At 43.4% G+C, this 22,041-nt stretch overlaps 1 protein-coding gene across 1 annotated transcript in view; it reads left to right on the forward strand.

The window, feature by feature from the left end:
- Positions 1-19,552, forward strand: part of foxo6b (forkhead box O6 b) — a 47,781-nt gene extending 28,229 nt beyond the window's left edge. The window contains exon 2 of the mRNA XM_083925929.1: positions 17,030-19,552. Coding sequence (XP_083782055.1) covers positions 17,030-18,739 — 1,710 coding nt within the window. The 3' untranslated portion in view covers positions 18,740-19,552. The remainder of the gene's footprint in view (positions 1-17,029) is intronic.
- Positions 19,553-22,041: the final 2,489 nt, after the last annotated feature.

Raw genomic sequence — 22,041 nt, forward strand, 5'->3', positions numbered from 1 at the left:
AGCCCCATACAAAAGCCAGGCCGTATTTCCCAGCTAAACTAAACTGTTCAAACCATAGACTGCATATAAAGATGGCCAATGTGGCTCCACTTCATTTCGCACAGTAGGGATCGGGCGGTAGAGTCACATCATTGAAGTCCCATCCATACTGTACAACCACCATAATCCATCTTTATATACGGTCTAACATGTTCAAACAGTCCTAATCCAAAACAGAAAAGACACAAGTCGAGTTGTGTCAGTAGGAGTTTGAGAGTTGCTAGTTCCGAATGTTTTCGCTATTGTCAGAATGGTATTAATGACTCTACACAGTTAATAGCCAGTGTGGAGTTCTGAACAACTGGCCAAAAACTGAGACTCAAACCCAGCCCGTACCCACATCTTTAAGACCCAATTCAGCTGAACTGGCACTGCCAAATTTTATACCTGAACCCAACTCAAGACCCAAAGCTCTACTCTTAACATTATCTTTTGGCACTTTGCCAAGCCTTTTATTACATAGAACAGACAGGAAATGGGTCGAGAGAGAGGGAGGGAGGGGAGGGGGGGCATGCAGCAAAGGGCCGCAGGTCGGAGTCGAACGCTGCCTCGAGCACCTTCAGCCTGTTCACATGGGGCGACTGCTCTAACCACTCAGCCACCAGCTTACTTTTGCTTTATTTCACACAGTGAGAGAAAGACAGAGAAAGAATAATGATGAAATGACATTTGAGAATCATGCAGGTGTCTCAAACTGATCCAGTAAGGGGCCGCTGTGGCTGCATGTTTTCATTCCAACCCAGCAAGAAAACCTGCAGCCACAGCGGCCCTTTACTGGATCAGTTTGAGACACCTGCATGACTTTGGTTCATGGAGCAGAGCTGAGCTGATAGGTTTTTAGAAGTTGTTACAATAAGGCTATGATGTCACAGCAATCTCCCAAAATCGTGACAGCTTTCACAAACTTCCCATTTACTATCAAATTTCCGATTTATGTGTTCCATTCATGACTGTTAGCTCTGTTGCATTAACTTGTAGCACATCTACTTGATACGCATAACACAGCAGCTCAGTATCTCTAACTTTCATCAGTGTTAGATGATTCTGTTGCGCACAATGTGTGTCCAATACTGGAAGTAGTTAGTTGCCTAACATCTCGGCCATAGTTTGTTTGCCATACCTGTCATGCCTCTTTTCCTCATCTAAATCTAAAATCCTGTCATGTTTATTTCATTAATGTTCACTATGAACATCATAAAATGTTGCTCATGAACCTTACCTGCAGGTTTTTGCAGAATCATCCAATATGAACCTTCTGTTCGACAATAGGTTTGGACATTCATGGAAACCGGTGATTTAGCACAATCACTGAGAGGGAGAAAGACAGTTCTTAATAAATAACATTTAAAAATAAACCAGAACCCATCACTGGTCCAGATATGCAGCAAAACCCCAAACCTAATATTTTTTCCTTGACCGGTCAGTCCGACCAACAGGTTCAGTTCAGACAGCAGAACTCTAGAGGGGGTTGAGGGTGGTGAGAGTTATCGGTGCTTTAGGTATTAATACTTTGAAAGTCTGCAATTATAGCTCCCTTGACACATATGTACTCCTCAATGTGACAAACCAGTCCTTAGCGATGAAAAAATGATTTAATAAAAGCCAATGAATTCAGAGAGAGAGAAAGAAACAGAGGGAAAGAGACGTGGGGAGGAGGAGGAGGAGGAGGGGTGAGACAGTCACCCAGAGAAAGAAATCGAGGATGGAAACAATTCTGTGTCCTTGGAAACCAATAAGGCTAATTTGAATTTGAGACTGAGGACTTCTTCTTTCTTTTCTTTTGCCTTGAATGACCTCCTCCTCGCCCTTCTTCTGCACTCACCAATCAGTTTAATCTCTCCCTGCTCATCCCTCCCAGATGCTCTCCCTCTCTCTCGCCTTTCTCTCCCTCCCGTCCGTCGTTCAATACCCCTCTCTCTCACCAAAGCAGATTTCTTTCCATGACGGATGGGCTCTGTGAACACTCGCCCAAAAAGCTCTGTCAGATCTTCTGCTTGTGTAGTAAAAGCTGAGAGGCGGGCGGTTCACTTGGGGACATGTGTGGCATTATGGGGTGGGGAGTGAGGGAGTCAAGATGGGGTTTTGGTTCAGGGTATTTAGTGCATTTTGGTGTTTTTGTCAATGCCTGGATCTCGTTGTGGTTGGCCTGGCAGCGACCATGTCAGCCATGGGAAAGCTGCTCCATGCACTGGTGCTTTCAAAAGAAGGGGTGGGTGGGGGGCTTTTTCAAGGTCTCCCTCTTTTCCTATTCTCAACCCATCAATTTTCTCTGCATATTATTTCTACAGTCTCTGTGGCTCTTCAACAAGCCCGCTGCCTCGTAAGTCCTCCTCTTTCAACATCTTAACCATAACCCCCTCCAGCCTTTCTCTCCTCACTTCATTCTGTCCTCACTTTTCCTCCACGTCTCTCTTTCTCTGTCTGTCTATGATGGTCATGTCTCAAGGGGGAAGACAGTTGGCAGGATGCAGGCTTGCTGCCATGGCAACAGGAACCCTCCCTCTCCCTAAGGTCTCCTTAGCAACTAGTAGCTTGGCATTGTAGTAATGAGCCGGCCCAGCATGCCATACTAGCGAAGCACGAGATGTGTGTGTGTTAGTGTGTGTGTCTTTGTCTTTGCGAGGGTGATACGCACACTGTCAGAGTGGGGTTTGACTTCTGTTGTCATGTCAATTAATAATACAGGATTAGAAGTTCTGTTAAAGTTAGGATTTGTAAATATGCATATCCGTTTTCCCCTGTGTAATGTCAATGTCTTGTCAATTTCTCAGATTGCATCCTTTAAATGGAAATGTATAACGTTGTTGTGGGAGAATGACAGTCAACACACATCACAAGGAGAGGAGCTTCTGACTTTTTTCCCTTTGAAAATTGGCATACTTCAAAAGTGGAAATCTGACGATAGATGTGTTTCTCTTGAAATAAATTTGAGATCTCAAAAAGTGTGACAGTGTGAAGTGGTGAAATTATTTACTGGGGAAAAAAAAATCAATTTCAAGTCACATTTTCATGACTTTTTAAAAAAGTATATTCAAAGCTGGCTGAGTAAAACAAAAAATAAGGACTTATTGAATCAAACTGTGAAGTATTTATTGTTGGCAAGGAACGTGTGCACTTCTCATACATCTGCTATTTCTTGTCCAACTTGGTATTTGAGTGTGTGTCCCAAAGCACATATCAGGATACAGAGAAGTAATTAAAGATAAAGCTAATGACGATCCATTATGAACTGTGACATACCACCAAGGTTGCAGTGAAATATGGTCCAACAGATCTTTGTATGTATTTGGTTTTTGATAAATGTTTCCATCAGAGGTCATTATGAGGTTTCCAGTAATTTTCTGAACTGTAACAGTTTGTGGTGTCTGAGTTTGGTTCCAGATCTCTCAGTTTGCACATCTCTGATTTGTGGTGCTTGTCGAGTGTTGTTTCAAGCATGCAAGTCAGAGCTTTTGAGGCAGGATTAGAAAGGCTACATGCATGAAATACTGTGACGACACTGCCACAAAAATGGCGACAAATGTGGATACGGTTGATGCAGCTTCTTGGCTGCTGTAAAGAAGTACAGAAAGGACTATGTTAGGTTCGGATCTATATTATTATAACACACACATAAAAAATGTATGAGAGTTTCGGTTGCTGTAAAAATGGGGGACAAAATCCAGTCCCCGTTATTTTGTACTCATGGAGCGTAACTTTGGAAAAGTTAAGCCGAAGCTAACATGGGTCTTGGGAAGTCTAAGTGATACAAATTGAGAAAGTATTGTCCTGGCAGTCACGGTGGGTTCATTTCCAGTATCAGGATGTAGCCCCCCCCCCGTCAGACACTGTCAGCAATACTTTCAAAAATATATATACATATATATATTTTATACTGAAAGCTGTAACTTGGCTAACTGAGATTGCTATAGCTTCAGATTAGCTGAACTTTAATTTTTTATTTTCTGTTGTGTAGTCACAGGATCTTTAAGGCTTTCATATGTATCTTTTGAGTCTTCAATTATAGCTCCTAGCTACACGTCAGTTGCTGTGTGAAAATTACGTTAGCAGGGCAACCACTATTGTTAGGGCACACAACACAATTGCACCATTGTTCAAAAAAAATGTACCCAGTTCAAAGGTCAAACGGTGAACGTCAATATGACGTCTAAGTTGGGACATGGTTGGATGTCCAAATAGTGGACCTAGTTTGGACACCGAATAGATGTCCAGAATTGGTCATGGACTGACGGACCCAATAGAGACATGATCTGCACGTCGATCTGCCTCCTGTATCGGCACACATATGCCCAGTGTATGTGAATGGTCACGAGATGTGCGTTTTCAGGCACTAATATATGGATGGAGATAGATACAGAGCTCAACGGCTCGTGTGGTTGTGTCGTTTTGAAACACTGTTTTAGAAAGAAAATGGGTGGATGTAGCCTAACAGGGGAGTGATGTTCCTTGCTGAATTAGTACATTTATTTGATACTAATCAAGCAGTAGGTTGTGAGAGATGGTCTGAATATTCAACAATACCATCCTTTTTCAAACTACGATGAATATTCAATACAATGTGTTGAATACTCATGCTCATGATTAAGTGGCTTTCCAGCACTACTTTTGATTAAATCAAGCTACCTAATAATTGAGGTACAGACACTTGAAGAAAAGTTGATCACCTCTTCTTCAGGTATTATTCATTCAAGGCTGCAGTGTTCTGTGGGGAAACTTTTTTGGATTAGAAGCCAAAGGTTGATTTCATTATTTTAACACAAGAGATAGTTGTTATTATGTTATGTTGTTATTCCTTTAACAAGTTGTATGGCAGTGTTTGGTGTTTTTCTGAGTATGTTCCCATCTCTCCAATGTTTCAATTCAATGTAGCCTTTGTCGCTTTTTATGAACGTTCCATTCAGACTGTTACTGCAAGTGTATCAGCTTTTGACTGTGGATCAGAGCATTGGTTGGAGGTGTCGTACAGCCTCACTGAGTGGATGGATGTGACAGCTGAGTGTTGAGGTGGGTGGTGCTCTCCTGAGACCTGATGGCAGGTGTGATCAGGCCTGTTTCTCAGCTTCTCCTTTGGCTCCCATAGGTGTCACGATGCTCCACCTGGCGTGTGAAAGCTCCCAGGAGATGGATAGACATCACAGCTGTGGAGGTGACTCCATTTTATGAGTGTGAGTCAAAGGTGGAGGTGACAAACTACATTTACTTTTGTTACTGTAATTGAAGGGCTTTTTGCCTGAATTTGCACATTTTTCAGGTTTAATTCAAAGCTAGTTTATGAAAGTATTGCATCAGAAACTGACTGATATATATCTGTGTGTGTGGAGAATATGGTGAGTTATAATATGAAATATTGAAAGGATAGTTAACATTAGCTAAAAAGTCATCCACTCAGATAAGGGACATGCGGAATTTGCCCTTAGGTCCTTTTGTTTTTAGCTATCCAGCTAGTTCACATGGCTAGAAGCTAACCAGGCAACAAGCGGATCCTGCTCATTTGCTAGCTTTTTTTCTTTGTGAAGAAGAACTAATGTAAACATTTTCACTTTCCAAAATCTGGAATAGAAATATTGGTATATGGTAAATGAACTTGCTCTTATACAGCGCCTTTCTAGTCTTCTGACTACTCAAGGCGCTTTCACACTACTTGTCACATTCACCCATTCACACAGACATTCACACTGATGGCAGTGGACATCTACGTACCATCTAAACTAACCATTCACAGGAGCAATTCAGGGTTCAGTGTCTTGCCCAAGGACACTTTGACATGTGGACCTGTGGGGATCGAACTGCCGCACGTGTGTCACGACAGAGTCAGCAAACGCTCCTAACTTCAGAAATTAAGTGGACTGAAACAAAGAAGTGGTTCAATGTGGAAATGGCTTTGTTTAAATGATAAAAAAACTCCACTTCCAACAGCATTATTTTAAGCTGTTCTGCAGTTTGATATGTTCACTCTGATAATATAGTGTTATACAGTAGCATCAATAACCAGTTTAAAATAATGATGATATGGTTAGGTAATAGGAATACATTTATACCACAATTCAAATTGCAGTCGAACATGATAATGTCAACATTATTATGAAATGTTATTCTTATAGGATTTTCAAACTCAGAATAACTTCAAAGTAATAAAATATACAATTAATTCAATTCAATTTCAATTCAATTTTATCTATAGTGCCAAATCATAACAAAAGTTATCTCAGGACACTTTACAGAGTAGGCATAGACCCAACAATTCCCCCGTAGAGTACGGTGGCAACGAAAACCTTCCCTATAACAGACAGGAACGTCGGACAGACCCAGCTCTGTGGAGGACAGCCATCTGTCTTGACCGGTTAGTACCATTATTATACCATTAGTGAAAAAGGTTTGGATAGCAGCAGACGTACTCCACATGATTCCTATAACAAGTCTGGACAATACGTAACTTGTGTTCATACCTAAGAGAAAAACAGAAAATACGAGAAAATTGCTGAATGCTGCAAGTTCTCCTAAATCACTCGCACAAGCCACTTAAGAACGAATCTCTTTGTACGAGTGGTTCTTGCATGAGGCCTGTTGTTCTTAGAACTCTCAACACAGTCGATAACATTAAGCAATATGCTTTTATTACATTGCACTGGAACAATAGACAAACTGTTGCTCAATCCTCTGGTTCATTTGATAGTTAGCTTGTAGGTTTTACCAAAGAAGGGTGGAAAATACAAAGCAGAGAAGCTTCACACGAATAAAAGAAAAGAAAAGAAAAGAAAAGAGGGATAAGCAGAAAGACCATTTCATAGTTCTTATTCTTAAAAAACCCTTTCCAAAAGCTATTAATGTAACCTGAAAACCACCAGTTACATTGTGATGTATAAGAATATGGCACAAATAAGGATTTTAAAAAAAACTCTGTAATTTGTACTAAGTAAATGAAACAGTAAAGACAATTTAACTGTATTTCTGCTTCAGCAATTACTACTTTACTTCATCAGAATTGAAGCAAAGTCCTGGAGCAGGACATAACGGTGTTCCTTCCCCCCTGTGTTTTTGATATAAGGAAAGCCAACAGGAAGGAAGCACCACTCATGGCTACTATGGGTCCATCACTCTTTACAGAGTGGCCTGAGGGCAGGGCATCGCTGGCACGCAGTGAGGATTTTCCGATCCCCTGCCCTGCTTTCAGATGCTCGTTAATCTGCCAGCTCTATTTTTATCTGCCCTCTCCTCTCGCCCCCGGGCTCTCCGCCTTCACTCGGCTCCTTATGTCCATCCGCAGAGGAAGAGGCTGCCTCGGCAGGCCGGCAGCTCCAATTAGAGGCCTCTCCGCTGGGGATTGGGCTTGCTGTCCGCCTCTGGCCCCTCAGGCTCTCCTCCCGTCTACCTTTCTCAGGTTAGCCCCAGACGACGCCTCACTCCCTGCCTCTCTTTACCCGTCTCTTCCCTCCCTGTCTAGCTTGTTTCTCTGTCTTCCCCCCTAGAGCTTGTAGAGCTCCACAGGGAGTAGGGGGGAGTGAAAGGCCTTCTGTCGCCTGAGGGCTGGCTCTAGTCCCTCGGCTGTACTTTGACGAGAAGTTAACTGGTGCACCTTTCAGGAGTCAGCCTTAGTACAACTGCTGGAGACACTAACTCTGATATTATTGTCACAGCTGCCGCAGGTGTACAGCTGAAACTGCTGCTCCCACTGTAAACACTGTTATTCATCCTCCATGCAGACACATCTTTTTATTATTTGATGACTTCTGCAAGCTCATCATGACTCAAAGAACCTGCCCATTACAGAGAAACTTACAATGCAATTTCAAGGGGTTTAACCTGCTGAATTAGAGAATTAATTTTTTTCTAAAATGTTCTTAATATTCAATATGGCATAACAGAATCTTTAAAAAGGAGTTATTTATGCTACTGTTTAATGAACTTCTATGTTGTACACTAGTGTCGGGAGAATCACCTTGAAAACATACTCGACTACAGATTTCTGAATACCCTAAAATAAAAATTCTATTAAATTACTCAAATTAAGTAATTTATTCTAAACACTATTCCACGCTTTTGGAATACTTTAAAAATCAGTCTTACTGAGCTCATTTGGCACATATATTGTCCTAGCTGTGCATAATCTGCTGTCCTATGAATCCATGCCATATTTTGCAATGCTAACAAAAGTGAAAAAAAAAGTCTTTATTTGCGTTGTGATTTGAATTCTTCCTAGGCCCCTGCTACACCCTTCCATCAAGTTTCATGAAAATCTGCATCACCCTTTTGTGGTTTTATTCACATTAATGACTGAATAATGCTCACTCGACATTATTCCATTTTAAATTCGTAATCCCATTACTTTTAATTTATTTCATTATATGAGACATTAAGAGATCTTTTCTAGTGCTGCAGTAAATAAAACATGAAAGTATTTCAACAGTAGCAGCTGCACTGTTTTAGAAGGGCAGCTGCACATCTTTATTGTAACCGATTGGTCTGTGCTGTTGTTACCCTTGTACACAACTAACTTACTGTGTTTCTGCAATGGTCCTAACCACACTGCATTCATTTTATTTTCGTGCAATCCAGCAAAAGAATGGCATCTCTTTTCCCAGTTTAGCCCCCACCCAAACTCCACAAGCTCACACCTTCTCCAACCCCATTAATCCCTCAGCCTCCCACTTCTTTATTTCCCTTCAAAGAGACAAGCGCTGCCCGTGACATCAGTCACAGGAAGTGAATCTTTAGCGTTGACTAATTTCCATCGATTGCCTCCAGACAGGCTTAGCAGACGAGACCCATTCCCACACAGAGCTGGCTGCTCTCATTTAAGTCTCCCCGCCTGCAGTAAACGCATCACAATGAACGCAGTCAGCGCTTTTATCTTCTCCCCCACTCGTGCTTATTATCAAATAAATGTGCGGCATAGAGAGATACCCATTGACAGGACCGTGCATAATGACTCCTGGCTGTGAAAAATGGATTAATAAATAATGTTTGAGCCAGGGAAGAAAACGGATTTGCCTCGTCCCACTACTTCTCAACAAGGCGGCGTACAACAATCCCCGCAACTCGCGGCTGGATTGTGCCGGACCACATCTATGGGAGAGTTGCATGGAATTTAAAACGCAACCCCGCTCTTGAATGTGCCTTGGAATGCGTCATAAATTAGAGGTGGTCTCTTTAAAATGTGAAGCAGAAAGCACTATAAAATCCACTACATGATGTTCCACTGACTCCTCTAAAGAATCCCCTCCAAGAGACTTCTCTCCTGTGAGGATAGAGAGGTAAAAGCAGCCTATAAAAATGTCCAGGAGCAGAACTACTCTGCAACCTGTTCGCCGTCTCACTGCTGACAGAGCTGCAGCAGAAGGTAAATCAGTTTCCTTTTTTCTTCTGCTTTCACGCTCTCATGAGTATACCGGCGGTTCAAACACACATATCCTGCAGTTTCCATGTGCAAACTCAATTGAACAGGCGTACAGTCGAGCCCACAAACACCAGAGGCCTTCTTGTTTTTAACAAAGCATCCTCAACCAGCCCCTGTCAGTGACATATTGCTTCATTAACGCTCTCGGCTTTGTGTATATTGACAGCTTTTTCAAAATGGCAGAGAGTAAAAGTGTCTCTGCACCAAAGGGGCTTAAACAGACTGTAAAACCCAAACTGAATTTGTGCTAGTGAAGTGTGCTCTGACTGCCACTGTACCCCTGTGCCAAAGTAATAAGTCTGTCTGAGACATCGGGTGAAAAGTTCTCAATCTCCTTAACGCTAGATTAAGGAGCAGCTTGATCAAGGCGTCTTAAGTGCTTCATTTTGGAATCAGGATCGATAGCAGCTAAGACGAACTGAGCTAGGAGCTTCGATAGGTAGAGCTGATTGAATAGAGGCTAATGACTTCTCGGAAGCCCCTTACACTGGAGGAATGGCTCCTACTGTATACTCTGCTGGTGTTTTTATTTTAGTAATTTATTTTCCAGTCATTTAGATGATACACAAAAGGTTATTCTATCCCTTAGCTCCTGTTGTCGCAGCAAGCAGACAAAGTAACAGGGCCTTGTATTAGCACTAATACGCCGGACTGGTGAAAAACATGTTTTCTACCAGGAGCGGCAACAACAGCAAGGCAGTGGTGTGACGTGGGTGTGTGTGTGTGTGTGTGTGTGTGTGTGTGGAGGGGGGGGGGGGGGGGGGGGGCAATCTGAACGTATTTTGACCACCCGTAAAAAACCTGTGCTTGTTTTTCTTGGCTCCCAATAACTGCCTGACCAATTACTTCTATCAACGCCACACCCAGCCTCAATCACCATGATCTGACCAATCCCCACCCTGTTTCCGTGGTTTCAGGGTGAAACCCAGCTGAGGAGTGCCCAGAATTAACCAGGATTAGCCTTGGATTGTCGGGGATTACTCAGGCTGGAGAGGGATTAATAATGATTGCCAGTTTGTGGGGGGGGCGTCTAAGTCTGTGTGTGTCTGTGTGCGTGCGTGCAAATGGAGATGAACATGTGTCAAGTTGTGGAACATATATGGTGCCGTTTGTTTACATGTGCAGCATGCGAATGCATTGCTGCCTGGACTGAAAAGTCTAAAAAACACTTGATGATTTGATTTCCACATCTTGTACAGTCTGAGAAGAGTGGAAATGTCTGGAAACTGTTGACAAGGTCCTGTACACAGACATATTTCGATATGAGTTGTTCTGTAGAATTAATATAGGAGGCTTTTCTTTGCTCAAACACAAAGCTCCGTTGAGAGTATTGCTAGTAACAGGGAGACATCAAGAGGAAAAAGGGTGCAAAGGGTTACATCATTCTTGTTGCTATGCAACACAAACTGGATAATTTGCAATAGATGTAATTAGCGTTAGCTAGCTAAACCAGCCTAAAAATGGACAAGGGGGTTGAAAATAATGATAATCAAGACAATTAGCCATTGCTCTGATATTGCTATTCTGAAATGGAGGATGTGGGCACACAGCAGCCCCCCGCTGAAGAGGACAAAGTTTCGGACCATTTAGAAGGCTATTTGGTACAGGGGGTGGACAAAATAACAGCATCTCACAGTGTAATACAATCTACAACTGTAGAGAGGAATAACCTTTCTTACTCTGACACAGTTTCATCACAATCTGAAATAAAGGATGTCTTCCTTGACGATCTACTGTACTGGAAAGAGTCAGACTGCTCAGATGTTCCTGTTATTCAGTCCACCCCCTGAGGAAAACGAAACCTCATGTGTTAAATCGGTGGAGTACTTCTCAGTGAAAATAGTTGAATACTGTCTGCTGTGGCTCAGGATGGAGCTCTCCTCAGTCAGAGAAAATAATTAATGCTATGACCATGGACTATATAAAAGAAACCAACGTATATACTGTGACATTACCCCAGAACATACTCTATTTTATCATATTATACATATTTTATCATCTGTTTGACTCCAAACAGGCCCATAATCAATCGATTGAGAAGTAGGCTCAATTTCTCATTGACTTCTATACAATCAGATTTCTTTTGAGTTCACTTGAGTAATGAAAAGTGTTGCCTGGACTGGCACTGTGAAAAAGGGAAAAGTGTGAGAATTCTCTGTTTAGACGGATCCTTTTGTCCAGGGGTCATTAGCTAACCACTGGATTGGCTATCCCCTGACAGTATGTCAGGGTCAAACTCAGTCACTATTAATGTATAATATACAGTAGTGGAGTCGGATACAGTGCAACGTGTTCCCTGTAGGAGGAGGGGGGATGTGAGGACAGATTCAGACTACGTTCTCTCTGCAACAGTCCATCTCCTCCTGCATTAGCAGGAAGGCAAAGGCTGAGAGCAGGGGAAACAGGCTTCTCCTCTTCAGAATCACTCTTTCTGACAACTTCATATACACACCGAGGCAGGGATGGCCATATGTGCCACGGAGGGCTGACAGTCTGCAGGTTTTATTCCAACCAAAGACCGCGCTGGAGGTTTTCACTGATGAGCTCCTCCTCTGTGACTGACAAAGTGCTAATCAGACATATCTCCTGCTATATCACCTTTGATTACGACGATAACCTGGAGACTGTCCACCTTCCCTTTGCATGTGATAGTCCAATACTTCACCAGACTCAAGCTGATACACTGCCTCCTTGATTTTTCCTTTTGCCATCTCGTTGTGGGGTTATTTTTGCACTTAGCCAGCATATACTATGGAGGATAACAACATTCTTTGGTTTATTTGTTCTTTCTCCTGGGTCGGGGTTGTGCCCACCGTGTTAGTCTGTCATTAACCAGTTGGATTGGCTAATTGTTACTGGCTGTTTTCTAATGAGATGGAAATTTGCAACACTCACGCTTTGGTTGTCTGTGTTTCAGTTGAATTTTGTTCCCTGTTTTGTTGCATGCTTCTCTAGCCACAGTTGCCACAGCATTTTTTAAATTTTATTACAGATAAGTCCTACAAGCTACACAACAAAAAACAATGTTTGAATTGCCCTCCTGTCTGCAGGACCACATCATTTTTGTGGGCCTTCTGAAGCTGTTACAAATCACATTTGAAAAATATATAAGCGTCCTCTAATATGACATCTCTATATTTTAGATTTGGTTTAGTTTAGGTACAAAACTGATTTTGGGAAACAAAAAAAAAATTGTTGTTAGGAAACAATTGTGGTTTGGGCTAAAATAATGACTTGGTGTTGGAAGAGAAGGTCTTTTTACAGTTTTACATTTGTTTTCTGTTAATTAATTTTGGGGAGTTCATGGTGTGAGCGGAACAGATCAGGACCACGTTTGCCTCAGACACAATTTTGAATTTTGAAATTCTTTTGTTGTTTTTTGTTTTTAAATGTGCTGCTCCAAGCTTTTGACTCCAGCCCCCAATCGTTGCCACTGCCCACTTCCCACTGCCCAAACTGAATAGATTTGTTTATAAAACTCCTTCAAATATTCATATGAACTGGCTTCAGCAGTACCGGTAGCTGCATTGTCTAATTGTGTTTACTGGTACAGCAGAGAGTCGCAGTTGCTCGTATGTGTCGGCAGCTGTTGAAAACAGAACATATTGGTGTCCTTGTAAAAGCCTTCAGTGTTACTTGAATTACATTCAAATACATTCTCATCTGTGTTCATTTTCTGTGCCAACCATTTATGTAAGTTACTATGAGCAACCACAGACGATGCTCACGTTGCATCAGAAATGCAAGTGGAAACCTTTGGTTCCCAGTTACCAAAAACACAAGAATGTTCCATTAACGCTGCCAATAGAGATATTAAAAAAAATCCACATATGACCATAGATTAACCAAGGATGATTTAGTAGCAATGGGAGACTGGCTACAAGTGAATGGCTGTGTTAAGATCGGAAGTAGTGGGTTTTTGGCAAGAAACATTTTTTTGTACTTCATCAAAATTTTCCTTTATAAATTGCAGTCAGTGCTGTGTCACTCCAAAACTTGCTTTAATAATGTATATTTGTTTGGTGAGAGAGGTGTTTCTGTCATTTAGCTTATCCTCATTGATATAAATGAGGTGGAGAACATCATAGAAAAATTCTGTTAGCATAAAGCAATATTATTCAGCAGCATCACAAACTACAGCATCCACAATTACCATAAAGCTGAATCAACACCTCACTGAAACAGTTTCAACAAACATCCATTTTGATTATGACCTTCTTGAAGGCAGGACCTACTGCAGGACTGCATTAGTTTTAGATAGGTGTACCTAAAAAAACGGCAACTGTAGTGGATGGAAACCTTTTGCATAGAAAAAAAAAGCAAGAAACACCAAATGTAAAAACTTACTGGTCATTTATGAAGTAGATAATGTCAAGAAGAATGAAAACATAAAATGCAACATATCAGCCTGTTTTTGTCCATACTGTTATGATGAATATAATTATAATGATCTATTCTATCAATATTTTCTGAATGAAATGCACAATAGTACTCTAGTTAAAATCCATAACCACACAAAATGATACATTTTCTTGGGAAACCACAGTATATGAAGTTATAGTATTACTGTATATCAAAAGAACTCTAGAGATATAAAGGAAAGAAGCATCAGTATTAGTATATATACACCGTATATGTCAAGATTCAAGATTCAAGACAACTTTACTCATCCCCGAGGAGAAATTCTTTTACAAAAGAGGCTAGGAAAGGGGGACATAATATATACAGTGTATTTATATATATAAATATATATAAATATATATATATATACAGTATATGGGAAGGTTCAAATAAAGCAAAACTCCGACACTCACAGATAAGCAGTCTTATTATTTATTGTGCCCACAATCAATAAGAAGACTACATATCTGTGAGTTTTGCTTTCTCTAAAGAACTCTAGAGGCCTCTTAAAGCTTCACGTGTCTCTTTCTCATTTGTTAATGATTCATGGGATTCTTATTGCTCTCCTGTGTTCAGATAATGGGGCTGACTATCAGACATCACCATATTTGGGCATAGAAACAGTAACATTAGGTGCTTAGTGTTAAGCATCAGCACCAAATTTTCACTATTAGCAATTTCAGGACAAAGATGTCAGTTTCAGCCTTAATAGAATGTCAGTTAAATCTTAATATATACAGAAGAAAATGCAGTGAGCTGCCACATTACAGGACTATACAATTTATCAGCAGGTGAGGGAACAGCAGTCTACTGTTGTGGTATAATTGTTGCTCTAGTTGTACAGAAGCTGTCTCTCTCCTCTCACACACATTTGCTAATCACAGCTTGGTGCAGGTAGTGAGACGTTGGGACTGCTGGTGATTGAGCCTCCCTGGTGGATTGGAAGCAGGAATCTGACAGACTCAGATAAAAGGCTGTTTGGAGTTGCCTGCAGCATCAAACAGCATCAGCCACCTCCCCTCCTCTCTCCTCCCCACCATCACCTCCCATCTCTTCATTTCTCCCTCTTTTGGTTTACTCTGTTGCCATGGCTACGCCCAGCCAGAGCCATCATGTTGTGGTGGAACCTGTCAGGGCGCCGCTCTCAGATCACCTGATGCAGGTCGCCTCCACTGGCGGCCTCTTTCACACAGCGTCATCGTTCAATTCAGCTTTGATAAAGTCTATGTTCCGCAGAGTGCCGCAGCTGAGAAGTGCAGTCAGCTCATTTTGTTGAGAATGTTGAGCTTCTGCAATTTTACCGACCTGGTGTTTTGGTGAGGACCTCTCTGAACAGCAGAAAAAAAACATAAATACATCTCTCCTATCCAATTTCCACGTCTGTGAAGAGAGTCTAGTCAAAGCAGTGTGGTTTGAGTGGAGGATGGGACCAAATTACCTGTTAGGAATCATGCTGAGGGGATGGGAGTGTGTTGAGGGGGCTTTTCTACATGAATGAGAATAGTAGTAGGTAGGATACAATACTTATTTGAAACCCACTTAAAGCTGAATTCCCCCTGTAAACATTTTGCGAGACACATATTACCTGCCATTCTGGATGCTGTGCTTTTCATAATACACTGCAACAACAAAGAGCCGTCACCTCTTTTAGCTAGCTGTTCAGTTCACAGCCTTTGTGGCTCTGTATGCTGGGGTGTGCTGGGGGTACATATGCTGACTGTATGGATTGCGTTAAAGGGTAAAATGTAAGCTGCCCCCCCCCCCCATTTAGCACAGATTTGCATCTCCTGCTGTTAGTTTCCCCTTGTATTTGCTCACCTTTCAGTGTGAATGAATGAAAGAAAGAGGGGAGAAGACGGAAGTTGTGTGAGGTGATGAGAGGATGGATGTGGAGAGAGGCAGAGAATGAGCAATGTCGTGATCAAGAGATGCTGGGACACAGAGAGGGAGATGAATGGGGCTGAGAGCAGGAAAATTGGACAGGAGGCGGAGAGTGAATGAAGATAGAGAATGGCTCGAGATATCAGGAGACAGAGATTGTGAGCTATGTGCAGGTAATAAACAAGGCAGAAATAGATAGATATCTCCAGAGAGGGAAAAAAAAGTGTGTGATTGGGCGCATGGGGTAGAGGGTTGGGGTTGAGGGGGGGGTTGTTCCTCCCAAAAAATCAGAAAAGAGCAAGAGGCAAAATAGAGGGAAAGTGAGAGAAGGCGGGAAAGCAAAGGGAGGGAAGCTGGAGAGAGTGTGTGAATAATGACACAAGCAGGAAAGATTTGGATGAACATGCTGTACTTAGACTAACTTGGCCAGCTGAGATGATGTGTATCCCTGTTAAGCTCTCCTTTAGGCAGACTTAGATCTCATCAACTCACTCCAGGTTGGCACTAGCTTCAAATGCTGCTGCGAAGCCATGGATTAACTATACAGCCGTCATGCAGACACTTAAACAGGGGTCTGGAGAGGCTTATCCTATACACCACCCCCCACACTCCACACCCACTGACATCCGTCCGTCTTCAAATTCACAGGAAGACTTCATCATAACGATATTTGCCGTCGGTGCCTACGGTCATGTTAATTGTGCCATGATTTTACAAGAGGTTAAATGAGCATGTCCCTTTCCTCTTTCCCCCGATTTACTTCCCCTCTATCTTATTCCAGGCCTGTGTATGAGTGTTTCTTTTTTCATTCTGGTGCTCTTCCAGATCTTTTCCTGCCAAATCACGCCTCCCCCCTCCCTCCCTCCCTCCCTCCCTCCCTCCCTGTCTCTGGCTGGATCTCAGGCTCTCATATTTGGAGGCCCTGCAATCGATATGGGCTGTCTGTGATTGGGTTGCCTCGCGTGATTCATTTCTGTAACCTTGGTGATGGTTTGATGTGGAGGCTGCACCCATGTCCGTATTATGACTCAGTGAGCGCGTGTGGAGAGAAGAAGCTGGTCAGGGGAGGTATCGATTGGTCCTTCACTCTCCCTGCCCTCTTTGCTCTCCCCTCAATCTCCCTCTCTTTGATTATCCATCTTTTTTCTCACTCACCATGCAGCCCTGATAGTTTGGCCATAATTTGAAATGACTTTGTGTTCTCAAGAAATGATTATTTAACCCTAAATGTTCCCTTGGGTGTTAATGTTTATCTATTTTTTTCTCTCTCCCTTCCTCCCCCTCTCCAACAATCTCCTTTCTCTCTCAATGCAGAATTCAATCAGACACAATCTGTCCCTTCACAGTCGCTTCATCCGGGTGCAAAATGAAGGGACGGGGAAGAGTTCATGGTGGATGCTGAACCCAGAGGGAGGGAAGATGGGGAAAGGACCCAGACGACGGGCGGCCTCTATAGACAACGGTACCCGCTACCTGAAGACCAAGGGTCGCATAAGCCGTAAGAGAGCAGGGGCCATTGGCCTTGGAAGGGGACAAGGTCAGGGGGCTGGACCCACAATGCAAGGCTCTCCAGAGCATGGCAGTCCAGCAGGGAAAGGAGGTGTGGGCATGGTGGGTGAGGAATATGACACCTGGACGGAACTCCATTCCCGCACCTCATCCTCTGCCTCCACACTGAGTGGCTGCTTGTCCCCGATCCTAGCTGAGGCAGAGGCTGACGAACCAGAAGAGGGTGGACTATCCTGTTCAGCCTCCCCTCGACTGTACCCCAGCCCCACCAGCACCCGCTCCCCAGCCCTGGGCACTGGCGGCCACTGCCCAACGGTGGAGCTGCCCCAGCTGACTGACCTGACAGGGGCTATCAGTCTTGATGAGAGTGGCTACCCCCAGCCACAGCAAATCAAATGTAATGGTTATCCCTACGTGCCTGCGCCCAAGGCAGAGGGCTCCTACTGTGGACCCATGTATGGACAGCCTTCCATGGGCATGCTCCGGCATCACACTCCCATGGAAACCATCCAGGAGAACAAGCCAGTCAGCTTCCAGCGCCCAATGAGGGGCTACTCAGAGAACAACGCCCTGCAGAGTTTGCTTACTGGAGGTCCTCCCTACTGCAACAAAGACACAGTGCTGGGCCAGGGACGGGAAACACACACACTAATGACACAAGGGACCAATGGTGTTCACAGCCACAATCAGAATCGCAGCCACAATCATAACCACAATCACAGCCAAGAGCACGCTCACAATCCCAGTCTACACAATGGCCATGGCTCAGTCCATGACCAGAACACAACCCACCATCAGAACCACAATCAGGGTCACAAACACCAAGCCAGCCTCGACTACAGCCACAGCCACAAGCCCCACCCTGCCCATGACTATGGTCCGAGTCTCGAGCACGGTCACAGTAACAAAGTAAATCCCAGCCATGATCACAACCCTCGCTCCAGCCGGAGTCACATGCACAACCACCATCCCCATAACCCTATGCATAGTGGGCCTCATCCCCAGGCCCTCTCCCCACGGGTCAGCACCGACATCCTGCAGCCCTACAGCCTCAAAACCTCTGACCACTATGGGCCCCGACCACACCTCCCAACATCGCCATCCCTGCCACCCAACCCAGCTGGCGTCATGGACGTTCCCCAGGACCCCTGCCGCCTGGCATCTGCGCCTCACCCCCGTCACCCGCTTTACCCTGGAGCTCATCATCAAGGTATGACTGACTCCTGGCATGGCTACTACCACAACAACCACCAGCCAGGGAATGCTGGTTACCAGGGACAACAGCACAACTCCCACAGTAGAATGGCTGCAAACCTGGAGATGGAGAACGGCTCTAATAGCCTGGACTGTGATGTAGACTCCATCCTGCTCAATGACTTTATGGACACAGAGAGCATGGACTTTAACTTTGACGGCTCTCTGTCCCAAGGCATGGGCATGGGGATGGGCATGAGCTTGGGGGCATTCACTTGCCCCCCACCAGCACACAGCAACCAGAGCTGGGTGCCAGGGTGAGCCCAGGCCCAAGGGTTTAGATAGACACATGACCGGAAAGCTCACCCACTGGGCCAGGCCGCTGGTGGGCCGTACCCTTGGACTGACTGTGATTCTGTTTCTCTGAGACTGTAGAACAAAATACGTATTGTCATTTTGTTTCCTGGGGTACACCCCCACATCCTACCAACCCTGTTTATAAAGCCTTCTGTCTCCATATTGAACCTGCCCCCAATGAGCGACCCCCCTCCCCCTTTTGTTCATGCCCTTCAGTTTTTGTTTGTTTTTTTATGGTCTCCTCCCAATCTCGTCCTGCCTGTCCTAAGCTCTCAAGCACTTTACATCCATCCTTTCCATACAGATGCAGTAACACAAAGACCAGGCAAAGTCACGTTGTGTGTTGGCTTAATTTTAATGTATGCAATCCACTTCACAGTGTTATCTCCTTCTACAAAGGAGGTGTTGTTTTTGACTTGAGAACATGATCAAATAGCTGCATAAATATCTTTTAATGTAGAGGTGCTCTCAGATTGGGGGTTAAAAGGCAAGAGAGGCTTTGAGGTTTAAGGATGACGAAAAAAGGAGCTTTTTAGCAGAGGGAATAAGAACTAAAGGGATGGAGGGAAAGGAAGGGAACTCTAGGGTTCGTATGACTTTTCTCCTTGGTGGGCAGTGGTGGTGTTTCCTGTTTGCTCCAGTGCAGGAGGACAGTGATACATCAGGCGACCATCACCACCACTCCAATGAAATACAACGTCTCTTCTTTAATCTCCAAAGTAATGCCAGAGTGATGCATCGCTATTGCAAATCTAATGCGCCACTCTGTGTTTTTTCAACCCCCTCTCTCTCTCCTCAACTCCGGACACACCGGCTTAATGTGTTTTGGCGAAAGTGATGATTAAAGTCACTCTGCACTAAATGGGGGAGGGATTGAAAGGGTAGTGTTGTGGGGGGGGGGGGGGGGTTGGGGGGTTGAAGGGAGATGATAGGAAAGGAGAAATGCAAATATTCCCTCTGTGCCTCTTCCTCTCCATTTTGTGGATTTATGTAGCTTTCCCCGTAATGAAATAAGCAACGATCAGAGCCTGCTGTACATCCTGAGGAGCTCTGTGATTGGGCTGCTTCAGCGTGGCTCCTTCACCGGCTGACCCCAGAACAGCTTACCGAGCAGCTGTGGTCAGGCCAGGATGTTGATGGAGCTGCCGTCCTCAGACCCCAGTCAACCTTGTCTAATTCACTAACGCCCAGGTTCAAGCCCACTATATGCTTTTACTCCTGTGAATTGCACACTGATGAACAGCGTCAGCAGATTACTATTTGGTGCTATCTCCTCTTCCCAGGCTCCCTCCTATCACGACGCCCCATCCCGAGGTTACTCGGAGGGTAAACAAGAGTAATTAACCGCCAAACAAGATGGATGATTTATGCAAGTGTGTGTATTCGCTCATCGGCACAAAGTCATAATTCTTCCTCCCGCCAAGAACAAGGAGAGCGATTTTTGAGAGGTGATGCCTAGCGTCAAGTTAAAGCGGCTGGCAAGCAATGCGCTTTTAGTGTCCTTTAAGTCCTTCAAGCATCCCCTTTAGAAGCGTCCCCCGTCCTGGCCATAGCTTTACTTTGTTGTCTTTTCTTGTGCTCGTTCTGTGATTGTGCAGTTGTCTGTCCTGTTTAAATACAGCATGGATAGAAGCTTTCGTGTGCATTTTCTTTTCTTCATTCCCAGAGGGGAAAACAAGCAAAGGCGGCATTCACAAACGCTTGTCCTGGCACCTGTCCCACTCAAGATAGAGAAAATAGGAATAAGAGAGAGAAGAAAGGTAGATAGATACAGAGAGACTGAATGGGAGGGAGGGAGCTACATGAGTAGGCAGGATCTGTGAGACCGGGAGAGATTTTCCAGCTCGGTAGCTTTCTGTAGAATTGGCTGTTTGAATCAGGCCAAATGTCAAGTGCTACTCAGCCAGCTCCAGCGAGCTTTGACCAGAAAGCCACTTCTCCCTCCTGATCAAGGACAATGACGGGTATTTACATACACATTTCTTTTTTTTGCTTTTCTTTTCTTTTCTTTGAGTTAAGATGGCCCATTGTTGTAACCCAACTGTAATTTGTTCTCTGGCCTGTGTGCACTTGTGTGTCAAGCTTTTTGTGGGTGTGCGAGTGTGTGCGTGTGTAGCACAGTGATGTACAAGAAATGATTAAGGGAATATTGTTGAGAACTAACTTGCCCTGGTATTGTCCATGCCTGGATGAGTGCAGCATACATAATATATACAGTTTATATTTATTGGTTAGGGAGATGGGTCTACTGAGCACCACTCAGACCCCTCACTGCTTTGTCTTCTTGACGACAAAGAGGCAGAACGCTATTTCAGTTTGACTACGTTTCATTCTGTACATAATCTATATTGAGAAAATTGTATTATAATTTTTTTGCAAATATCAATTTCTTTTCTAAAATGATGTATCTGCTCATCTGGTGACTGTAAAATAAAAACAAATAAGAACATAGATGTTTTTCTGTGTGCCTCTGTTATTTGCATACACAATCATGTGCACTGCTGACAGGTGGAAACCTTGTATCTCCTCAAAGTATATACTATAAAATGCTTTTTTAAATCAGACTCACATCAAGCATATCTTACTGACATAGCCCAAAATCACAAAGTTTCCCTACAGGCTTTAAAGGGATGGTTTAGATATTAAGTGTTGTATAAGTGGGGTTGTATGATGTACAGTATAGTCAGTGTATTACCTACAGTACATGGGTTAGGGGTAGGGCTACCTACAGTTTAAACACTTTTTTAGAGGTAAAACTGAAAATGACTGGAATGTTCCTATAATTCCTCATTGCAAAGGAAAACTGAATGTGTGCAAAACTACAACACAGCAGGTCAAAACTGAACCAAGACATCTGTCTGTAAACAACTGATGGATATTTACAACAAAAAGTCTGGATTTTAATTTGACCATTTATTCTCTCTCCAAATTAAATTAGACTAACCTCAAAGTTTGTTTACAACCTGATCGTCTGACTGCTTGTTTTTTTGCCCCATCTGACAATCTTTTTTATAGATGAGGCCTCGTTCCCAGATCTTAGCAATTAACTTATGAGCACAACTGTATTATTACATATAGAAACCATGGCAGAAATTACATAAATAAGAACAACATGAAATTCAATTCAATTCAATTCAATTCAATTTTATTTACAGTGCCAAATCATTACAAAAGTTATCTCAGGACACTTTACAGAGTAGGTAAAGACCACACTCTATGACTTATTTATGATTTACATAGACCCAACAATTCCCCCGTAGAGTACG

This window comes from Echiichthys vipera (assembly GCF_963691815.1).
Source record: "Echiichthys vipera genome assembly, chromosome: 13".
In the NCBI taxonomy this organism is placed as follows: domain Eukaryota; kingdom Metazoa; phylum Chordata; class Actinopteri; order Perciformes; family Trachinidae; genus Echiichthys; species Echiichthys vipera.